The sequence below is a fragment of the Aethalodelphis obliquidens genome, unplaced genomic scaffold (genome assembly GCF_003676395.1).
Source record: "Aethalodelphis obliquidens isolate GAN/ISIS:26980383/991018 unplaced genomic scaffold, ASM367639v1 scaffold4, whole genome shotgun sequence".
Lineage (NCBI taxonomy): Eukaryota > Metazoa > Chordata > Mammalia > Artiodactyla > Delphinidae > Aethalodelphis > Aethalodelphis obliquidens.
Genome location: NW_020837948.1, coordinates 12,949,598 through 12,960,687, shown reverse-complemented (window position 1 = coordinate 12,960,687; position 11,090 = coordinate 12,949,598). Strand labels below are relative to the sequence as shown.

Below are 11,090 nucleotides of genomic sequence, written 5' to 3'. Positions count from 1 at the left end.
AAAACACCGAAAATAGCTCTAAGTGCCACACTCTTAACTTCTAAAGTAACTGCGATGGGTTGCTATGAAATTAGCAAAACATTGTTAGATCTGAGGCAGCAATGACATCATAATTAGACTGGTAGACTAGTGAAGTTCTAGATGAGAATTCCTGTCACTACTGGCAGTGATGGCTTCAGGCAAAGACACTTGTCCTATCTTACCTAAACTCACCAACAACTGTTCTAATGAGAATTCATCTAAGCCTGCTAATAAGTGAGGATTTAAGGGTTCTGGGTTTTGGGGTGGTTTCTTTGTTTGTTTTTTGTTTCTTTGTCTTCAATCTGGGAGCTACATAGATGAGGACGCTAATTCTGTGCTTCCCCTTGGCATCTATATAGAAAGCTTTATGTTCCAGAACAAAACAATGTGTGTGCAGAGAAAGCAAGTCTGACCTGAGTGTAGGGCATGTACTAAATTCAGAAGCTAAATTCGTTACTGGTTTTTGTGAGTGGCCAGTGATTCCTTTAGGTAATGAGTAGGCCTGAGGTAGGTCATGGTGTGCTGTCTTCCCCCATAAAGTCAGGCCAAAATGAACATCATGAGCAAATTGTAAAGGACAGCGTGCAGTTAGAGCTACAGATACCCAGGCCAGACTCTTGATCTTGGTGATACTCGGGGATTTAATGGCTTGGTTATCTACTAGGTGAGCCTCAAACAGTGACACAGCTCTGTGCTGCATCTGCGAGGGTCCAAACCTCACAGACACAGCTGCTTCCATTCCGTAAAATGAAGCTAAAATAATTGAATTTAGCTCACAATATATCCTTTCTTCTTGCTTTTTCCTAATCTTCAGGTGTGGTGAGATTCATTTGCCACGGTTTTCATTAAAGCATGGGATGATCCCAAGACGTTATGTAATGCCTTGGAAACAGAACATGAAATTCAGGAATGTGAATCTGAAGGTATTTTCCTATAGGTATTTATAATAAAAAACCTATACTATTTAATATATCTGTGAATAGACATATATAACTCTACAAAAGCTGCTTTGAAATTTATTTTTCATTTTTTCAGCTTTATTGAGGAATAATAGACAAATATGATTGTGTACCTTTAAAGTATACAACGTGATGCTTTGCTATACATTGTGGAGTGATTACCAAGATCAAGATAACACATTCATCACTTTACATTGTTGACTCTTTTTTTCTTGCAGTGAGAATGCTTCAGGTCTACTCTCAGCAGCTTTCAAGTATATAATACCGTATTATTAACTATAGTTACTGTGCTGAACATTAGACCGTTAGAACTTATTCTTCTTAAAACTGAAAATTTGTACCCTTTGTCTCATTTCTTCCTTCTCCCAGGCCCCGACAACCACCATTCTGTTCTGACAAAAACTATTTGATGCGCCTTCACATAAACTTGCAAACAAAAGTTAAATAGCAATATCTATTCAAATAACCCAATTACAAACTTAAAATAGATAAACCAAAAGATTTCATAAATATGTGTCTACCTCTTTCTCACATAATGGCAACTCACAGCTGTTAAGTTCATCAGAAGTAGGCGCCGTTAACATTAAAGCTACCGTACAGAGCATGTATTTTTTTTTAATTGAAGTATAGTTGATTTACAGTGTGTTAATTTCTGCTGTACAGCAAAGTGATTCAGTTATACATATATATATGTATATTTTATATTCTTTTCCATTGTGGTTTATCACAGGATATTGAATATAGTTCCCTGTGCTATATGGTAGGACCGTGTTTATCAATTCTATATATAATAGTTTGTATCTGCTAACCCCAAACTCCCAATCCAACTCTCCCCCATCCACCCTCCTCCTTGACAACCACAAGTCTGTTCTTTACAGAGCGTGTATTTTTACAGTTGTACTGCACACTCAGGTTGAGAGCTATGGGAACACTTTGGCTAGATTTACAGATAAGACTCCTTGCTCACTCAATGCTCTGATTCAGTAGTCAATAGTTTCAAAACATTTTCCAAATTCAGATTGATTGACCATTCACTTGTGAAAAGGTAAGTTGTTTCTTTAAAGGAGATTATAATATTTTGTAAGAATCAGTAAGAAGAGATTTCATGTTAGGATTCCTAGGAAGAAATGTGTTTATATAACTAATTTCCAAATTTCTAAAGGATAAGCAATTAATGTTGAATAAGAATGTACTTTGTGAAGACAGAGATATTACAAAATATGAATATTATATGATATACAAAATACAAAAATATGGCTCAATTATTTTCTTATAAAATGCATACATACAGTGTAATAAATGAGGCTGCCATTTGCCTTGAGATGATTATTTTATATGTATTTTTATCTGATATTTTGAAAACAAATATGAAACTAAGGAAATCACGATTCAAATACCAGACTTAAACATCAAATTTGTATGGTTATTAAGACTTTCTAATATCTTAATATTGGGCTGTATTTCATGTAACTTAGTGGCTTATCAAGTCATTTTCAATGTCCTAAGTAGCTTTAGCATGGTGACAATATTAGTACTGACTTTATATTTTTCATTTACTAGAACTATTGGGTATAAACTTAGAGTTGAAGTCAATAATGAAGAACTGTTTTGAATGCATCAAAGCATTTCTGTTAGTCTTGCCCTTACTCTTTAGAGCTATAAGTCAGCATAATTCTTTCATTGTTATTTCACTTCTCCAATTTAGTTGACAGTGTTCCTAACAACTTAAAAAATATAATTAGCGACTGGTGTATGGAATATTCTACCATACAGAGTAAAAGTGAAAATTAAATGAGAATTACAGTGAAGTGAATGTGCACTGAATAAATGCTAGCTATGCTTTCTTTTCATTTTACCATTTTTCCCGATGATATAGCTCTTTAACAACATAAAAACAAGAACACAGCATAGGAGAGAGGGAGCGGCACCCCAAGACCAGGCCAGACTGCTGTTCAGCAGTATCAAAGAATCAGAAATAGATGTACAACTAAGAGAATCTTTTTTTTTTTTTTTTAAGAGAATCTTAAGTAGCTGTTATCTATCCAGCAGCAGGGTGCAGCAGCAGCTGCATACTGTGTAGCTCTTTTACTTAGTAGTTGGCGAAAGTTTTTTCATTCACATAGAATGTTTTATTCAACACTCAAAGAATCCTTTAATAATTCCCATTTTATGTTTGAGGAAACTGAGTCTCATGGTAGGTAAATGACTTGTACAAGAACACAAAACTAGTGAAGTTAAAAGTCAGTGATCTGACTCCAAGTTTATAGTCTGCAGCCCACACCACTGGCTCTTCCTGTTGGTCGGAAGACACAAGTGAGAGAGCACTGCTTTTGAAAAAGGGATATTGCTCTGCCCACTAGACCTTCCTTCTCAACAGGAACAGTTAGAAAAACTATTGGGCAACTTCCATCTCAATCTAATAAAGTGGGTTTTTAAAAAATTAATTAATTTATTTTTCTCTGCGTTGGGTCCTCATCGTCGCACGAGGGTCCTCTCCATTTGCAGCAAGTGAATGGGGGCCACTCTTTGCTGTGGTGCGCGGGCTTCTCATTGCGGTGGCTTCTCTTGTTGCGGAGCGCGGGCCTCAGCAGTTGTGGCACGCGGGCTCTAGAGCGCAGGCTCAGTAGTTGTGGTGCACAGGGCCAGTTGCTCCGCGGCATGTGGGATCTTCCTGGACCAGGAATTGAACCCGTGTCCCCTGCATTGGCAGGCGGATTCTTAACCACTGCACCACCAGGGAAGTCCCTAATAAAGTGATTTTTGGTGTGATATACAGCATATTTTTTTTTCTTTTAGCATGCAGAAGCATGTGGGATCCATGCTGGCCCTTTGGAAGACTCTCTGTTTTTGAATCACAGTGAAAGGCTTTGCCATGGGGAAGATCGTAAAGTTGTCTTGAAGAAAATCCCACCAGAAATAAAAATTGCAGATATGCCTCTGCATTCACCTCTCTCCAAGTACCAAAGCACTGTGATTTCCCATGGCTTCAGGAGGCGACTGATCTGATGAAAGAAGAATAAAATGATAAAGTATTTCAGTCTCTCCCTCTCTCTCTCTCCCATAATGTTTAAGTCCTTGTACATTTGTATTTTGCCTATAGGTTCAATTTGTTCAAAGGCTATAAGTCAACTGCATACTCTTTAAATTATACTAGCTTAGAAAGGAAATAGGCTGTGAGAATATCTGAGGTGACGTGGGGGAACAAGGAAAACTGTCTCACTGAAATTAATTTCACACCAAGTAGTTAAGAAACAGCAGACGGATCCAGTCCTACCATCTAACCTTACCACACTCCTCTACCTTTCTCTCCTTCTTATTCCACCCTTATTATTCATTCCCTCCAAAACTCAGTGTCAAGAAAGCCAAACTGAAATAGAGTTGCAGGATGTGGAATTATTTTTGCTTCTTTTCTGACTGCTCCAACACCCTTCCTTCCGCTCCACTACACCACACACACACCCCTAAGGCTATAGAGACCGGCAGCTAATCAGCATGGTTATTAGAAGTGTTAGTAGACAACTCTGTGATACATCATACAATTTTAGCTGAGACATATGTTTCCATATTGGTTCAGTGTATCCAAGTATCAATTTCCTATAGTGAAGGATTGATTCACATAACTTAAGACATAATAATCACTGTATGCAAAAATGATGCACCACTGTGGAAGACAGTATGGTGGTTTCTCAAACAATTACACTCAGAATTACCTTATGATCCAGCAATTTCACTTCTAGGCATATGCCCAGAAGAATTGAAAGCAGGGATTTGAACAGATATTTGTACACCAATGTTCATAGCAGCATTATTTATAATATCCAAATGGTGGAAACAAGTCAAATGTCCATCAACAGATGAATGGATTGTTGGGGAGGAAGAAATTTTCCTCTACCCTTCTAGGTTCTTCTGACTGGCTTAAGAATTGAATTGACATGAGACAGATTAACAGGAGAAAGTCAAACAAAAGTTAAATAACATGTATACATGGGAGAGGCCCAGGAAAACTGAGTAACTCACCCAAATGACTGAAACCCTCACTTTGTTTTTAAATTGTATTTATTTATTTATGGCTGCGTTGGGTCTTCCTTGCTGCGTGCGGGCTTTTCTCTGGTTGTGTGGTGAGCGGGGGCTACTGTTTGTTGCGGTGTGTGGGCTTCTCATTGCAATGGCTTCTCTTATTGCAGAGCAAGGGCTCTAGGAGCACGGGCTCAGTAGTTGTGACACACAGGCTCAGTAGTTGTGGAGCACGGGCTTAGTTGCTCTGCAGCACGTGGGATCTTCCTGGACCAAGGCTCGAACCTGTCTCCCCTGCATTGGCAGGCGGATTCCCAAGCACTGAGCCATCAGGGAAGTCCCTGAAACCCTCACTTTAAATACCACCTTCAGCTAAAGACAGAAGAGGATTTGGGAATAGTGATTTGGGACTTCAAAGGGAGGAAGGCAATTGACATGGAGATGGAAAAGTAAACGTTTGGTAAATGTTTTCTGAGCCTGCAGAGACAGTGGGACACAGGGTGGCCTGTGATCTCTAAGAGGTTCCCCCACCACATCTAGCTCATGTTCTTTGCAGACATCTCTGGTGATAGCTCTATTCCAGTAATCGGCCCTCTATCTAAATTCCTTTAGGCCCTTAGGGGGAAGGTCAAAAATTCTTCCTGAGTCTTCTGGGCCTTGATTGTTTTCAGCTTGAAATAATCCACATGCCAGAGACATTTTAGGGTGGCAAATTTTGTTTCCCTACAGATAAACAAAATATGGTATATGAATGTAATGGAGTGGATTATTAGTCAGCCATAAAATGAAGTTCTGTTACATGTTCTAACATGGGGAACCTTGACAACAGGCTAAGTGAATAAATAAGACATAAAAAGACAAATATTGTGTGATTTCACTTATATGAGATACCTAGAGTAGTCAAATTCTTAGAGATAGAAAATAGAATGGTAGTTAGTTACCAAGGGCTACAGAAGAGGGGAGAATGGGGAGTTATCATTTAAAGGGTAAAGAGTTTCAGTTTGACATGAAAAGTTCTGTAGATGGATGGTTACACGACAGGGTGAATGTATTTAACGCCACTGAATTGTACACTCAAAAAGGGTAAAAATCATTAATTTTATGTCATATATATTTTACCAGAATTTCTTTTTTTAAAAAGACCGTAGTGGGTCTAAGCTATGCTTCATTCAGCCAAGTGTTCATATCTGATAACAGCACCGAGGAAACTATTACAGAAAAAGATAGAGCTGTCCATCTAATAACAACTTAAAAATCAGCAAAGAAAGCATAAATAAATTATTAAGGAAGATAATTTAAGTGATACTGAACTGAAGCAGGGTCCACTTGACAATTTACTGACACTGGGTTGTGGTGAAGGAAAATACAGCGTTTATTGTAGGCACCAAGCAAGGAGAATGGGCAGCTCATGCTCAAAAGAACCAAACTCCCCGATAGCTTTCAGGGAAAGGTTTTTAAAGGCAACATTCAGGGTGAGGGTTGCAGTGGGTATGACTTTCTTCTGATTGGTTGGTGGTTGTTAACAGGGTGGTGTTTCAGGAATCTTATTCACCAACCTGGTTCCAACCAGTATGGGGTCTCTATGCTTGTGGACAGCATGTAGTCACCATCCTCAGCCTGGGTGGGAGCCTTTGTCCCTGCAGAACAACTCAAAGATATGTGTCAGATTGTTGTATATATCCCTTGAGGAGGAAGTAGGCCTCTGTTTTACTGCTGAACTATTGTTTCTTGACTGCTTTTCCTGTGTTTCTGCATTCCCTCACTTCCCTAATTAATAACTGCTTGTGCCTGCTCTCTGGAACTTTGGGAAGGCCTAGGAGACCAAAGCCTTTTTCTACAAACAAGAAATGGGAGACACAGAGGGGCTTTTGTACCTAGGAAGGCTCTGCAGGGTCCTGCTTGGTTTCAGCTTCAGGTCTTCTCAGCTTGTCTCTCCCAGTGTGGAACCACCACCTTATGATCTGGGACAAGGAGAATTAGGGCCCCAGTATTCTCAGAGCCTCTATGCCCAAGGCAGAGCTTCCATCCCATGAATTGGGGCTGAGCAGAAAAAAAAAGGAGTCCCCCACCTTTTGGCCACACTTGCATAGAACTTAGCTTCAGAATCAGGTAGCCGGGGTCAGGATGAGAAATGCTGATATCCTGCCCTGCCTAGGAAGACAGCCCTCTACCTGGGATCTGTGGGGAGAGGAACCCTGTGCTCTTGGCTGCACCAGTCTGCAGTAGAGTTTCCACTATGGTGAGCTGGGAGGGGAGAGGGGAGAAGTGGGTCCTGGATCAAACACCTCAGGGTTCACTGAGCTTTAGGAGATTTCATTAAATAAATATTTCTTCATTTGCTGTATGCACCCAGGACCACGTCCAGAGACTTTAAATGGCTGTCCTTTTGTAATTATTACTGATTTTTTTTTGGTAGTGAGTCTGAAGAGCTCCTCACATTGTCATGCTGGAAGTGAAACTCTAGCCTTTTAAAAATTGTTCTAAGGAATCCCGTAGTCCTTTAGATCCAAGTTCTCAAGAGAACATAAAGCCCAGTCCGAAGAACTAGAAGAGATACTAGAATATATCTGTCTTGGACTTCCCTGGTGCACAGTGCTTAAGAATTCGCCTACCAATGCAGGGGACACAGGTTCGATCTCTGGTCCGGGAAGATCCCACATGCCGTGGAGCAACTAAGCCTGGGTGCCATAAGTACCGAGCTTGCGCAATAGAGCCCATGAGCCATAACTACTGAGCCTGCATGCCACAACTACTGAAATCCACGTACTAGAGCCCATGCTCTGCAACAAGAGAAGCCATCGAAATGAGAAGCCCGTGCACCACAACGAAGAGTAGCCCCCACTCACCGCAACTAGAGAAAGCCCGCAGGCAGCAACGAAGACCCAACACAGCCAAAAATAAATAAGCAAATAAATTGAAAACAAAAACAAAACAAAAAGAATATATCTGTCTCCTCAACTGACAAGTACTAGAGCCTAAATAAAGGTATGTGAGGAAGAAAACTGAAATATAATTTATATAATTATGTCATTCTACCCACACTTCAGTCCAAACTTAAGAAATTGCCAGGAGGACAATTTATACGTCTAATTTAAGAAAAAAAGAAAAAAGCAGTTCTGAATTTTAAAAGCTATTTAGGATAAATTGAAGATTTTTGCTTCCTGTAATTCCCTACTTTGCCTCTAAAATAGACCTGAGCCAACTAACCCACTTCTTCTCAAGAGTAAGCATTGACAGGACTATGTTCCTGTCAAGTATTTCTCCATTATTTTCTCTTCCATTGAAAACAAAACAAAATTTGGCTGGTGGTGGGATAATTATCAGCAAGATCTTTAAGTTAAAATTCGAGATACTTCTCTGTGTTTATACCACTCAACTAGAATTTAAAATCCAAGGTGACACCTGAGGCTCAATTTCACAGCAATGAGGAATAGGAATGCTGCAGGACATCCTGAAGAGGTTCACCTCTCTATGAAGGGGTGCCTAGAACTGCAGAAGCTCATTTGAGTAGGGTCTTTGTACATCTCTAGGAATAAACTGAAAAAAAAAACCCTTCAACAAAAGAGTTGCACTGAGCAACGTACAGTGCTTGGTTCTTGCCTCATGAAAACACCTGAGTATATTGTTCTCATCCAATTGTGCTAATTGTGAGGTCCGGCCCAGTGACAGTCTCCTCACCCTATGGTATCAATTATTCTGTCCTACTTAATTTTCTCTAATTTTGTGTGACCCCTAAGTTATGTCCCAGGAAGTGATTCTCTTTCAGATTATTCCTCATCTAATGTCACTCTCTTAAATGTAAATTCTAATTTGTACCTTTGGCTTCCTCCTTTCAAAACTCCCCATTCCACTGTGGTTTAGTTTAAGACTGTAAATTTCCCTGCAAGAGAGCAGATTATGATGCTGCATCTTGGCCCAGGTGGGTTAGTCCCAGTGACTGGGAAATCTCTGGGATTTCCAGGGTCAAAAATGCCAATAGGTGAATATAGGTGATCATATTTGGCCTTTACTGATTAGCTTCCGTCAGCCTGAGGGGCCACCAAGAGCAGGTGAATAGGTGTACCCCACACAGGGGCGTCTGGCAGAGAAGGTGAGCAGCGGCTAGAATGGAGCCAGCACTACACTCCCCAAGCTGTGTGCATCTCAGTGCATAACTGGGACCCCAGCAACATGGGGACCAGTACAAAAGTCTTCACTGAAACTTCTCTGACTTTTATGTGATTTACCAATAAAAGCCTTGCTGTCAGAAAACATCTTTCTTCTTTTAAGAATGTGACCAAAACAGTGACCATTGCTGAAGTACCAGCAGCCAGGATGAAGTTCAATCCCTTTGTGGCTTCTGATCAAAGCAAGAACCAGAAAAGGCACATCAATGTACCTTCCCACATTCACAGGAAGATTATGTCTTCCCCCTCTTTCCAAAGAGCTGAGACAGAAGTACAGTATTCGATCCATGCGTACCCAAAAGGATGAGGAAGTTCAGATTACGCGAGGGCACTGCAAAGGGCAGCAAATTGGCAATGTAGCCCAGGCTTACGGGAAGAAGTATGTCACCTATACTGACTGAGTGCAGCGAGAGGAGGCTAATGGCACGACTGTCCATGTGGGCATTCGCCCCAGCAAGGTGCTTGTCACTAGACTAAAACTGGACAAAGACCACAAAAAGATCCTTGAACGTAAAGTCAAATCTCTCCAGGTAGGAAAGGAAAAGGGCAGACATAAGAAAGAAACAATTGAGAAGATGCAAGAATAAAGTAATCTTATATATAACTTTCATTAAAAACTGTTAAAATGAAAAAAAGGAGAATGTGGCAAAATGTGTGTGATAGAACACTAGATGAAAAGTCAAGGTGTACCCAGTGTGAATAAAAAGAATGCATGTGACCAGAAAACAGTGCTGGAAGCCAGTGCATCAAAATGTTTACAATATTAGTTTTGGATGGTGGAGTTATAAATGATTCTTAATTACATCCTCGTATCTTTGTAAATTACAGCAAACATGTATTTTTCTCCACATGTGTGGAAAGCACTCGTCTCTGTTCTGCTGTCAGAGTTTTATATCCAACATAACTATCAACTCTTCTATGAAACCTATTTCATATCCTATTTTCTCCTGTACCAGTTCTCTCCACCTTAACCTTTTCCAAGTTGGTTCTCTGCCTAAGACTTCTCCTTCTTGACCAGAAGAGGTCTCTGCTGCGTCACTCAAAAAAAGACAAAGCTTGCTTTCTTTTTTTTTTCTTTTTTTAAAATGTTTTGTTGGTTTGCGCTTTTTTAAAAAGATAAAAATTCTTCAGTGCCTCTGAAACTAACAAAATTTTCAAAGAGAGCATTTTATCAACGAAGGGGAGCTTAAACCCTTTGGGTACCGTCATCAGTGCCTTGCATTTTACTGAGCCACAGAGCAATTTCATCTGATATGTAAAAATTTGAAAACTAAAAAAGAGAAAACAAGGGAGAACACATTTAAACAGGAAAACATATCTTTTCTAGGGACAAATTAAAAGCCATCAGTAAAGCACTTCCGAGAGCATGGACTTCAGTGAGCCTGACCTGGCTTTGAATTCTGACGTCACTACTAACTGTGTGACTTCAAGCAGTTCCACGCACCATATTCCTCTCTCTCGGTTTGTCATCTGGAAAAGGAGGCTACAGATAGCTCATTCATAGAGTTGTAAATAGTCTGTTAGGGAACAGAAAAGCGCTTAGCGTGACACTAAATAACGATGTTTAGATTCTTATTAGGCCTGTGGATAGACATATGGATTGGGTTGGGAGTTAAATTTTAGCCATACCATGGCTAACTCAGTTGCAAAGTAGCTTTTTCCCGAGAGGAAGAATATAGGAATAGCAGGAAATAGGAAATCCCCTCAAATGGGAAGAGGAACGCTTTTCATCAACCATCTTTGCTTCAAATATCACCCCTAAGGAAAAAACCCAAAAATTCATATCTCTAATTTCTTTTAGGGGCTAGGCTAGAATTTCTGTTCCAAGCTGCATCTTTCAAATAATTGTCTCACCAGGAGCCTCACATTCATCAGATGAGCTCCTCATCTTCCCCACTCTTCTTTTCAGGCCTACTGTTTTCTCCTGACT

At 40.0% G+C, this 11,090-nt stretch overlaps 1 protein-coding gene and 1 pseudogene across 1 annotated transcript; both read left to right on the top strand.

Annotated features, from left to right (window-relative positions):
• The first annotated feature begins 35 nt into the window (after positions 1-35).
• SPMIP10 (sperm microtubule inner protein 10) lies at positions 36-4,023 on the top strand. The gene is made up of 3 exons (XM_027094417.1): positions 36-255; positions 836-944; positions 3,777-4,023. The coding sequence occupies exons 1-3, from the start codon at positions 170-172 to the stop codon at positions 3,984-3,986; spliced, it is 405 nt and encodes a 134-aa protein (XP_026950218.1). The 5' UTR covers positions 36-169; the 3' UTR covers positions 3,987-4,023.
• A 5,285-nt stretch (positions 4,024-9,308) lies between these two features.
• On the top strand, positions 9,309-9,747 carry LOC113613589 (60S ribosomal protein L26 pseudogene; annotated as a pseudogene).
• The last annotated feature ends 1,343 nt before the right edge of the window (positions 9,748-11,090 follow it).

Coding starts and splice junctions, on each gene's coding strand:
- SPMIP10 (XM_027094417.1), top strand. CDS start 170: ATGGCTTCAGGCAAAGACACTTGTCCTATCTTACCTAAACTCACCAAC. Junction 256..835: donor TCATCTAAGCCTGCTAATAA/GTGAGGATTTAA, acceptor CCTAATCTTCAG/GTGTGGTGAGATTCATTTGC. Junction 945..3,776: donor TCAGGAATGTGAATCTGAAG/GTATTTTCCTAT, acceptor TTTTTCTTTTAG/CATGCAGAAGCATGTGGGAT.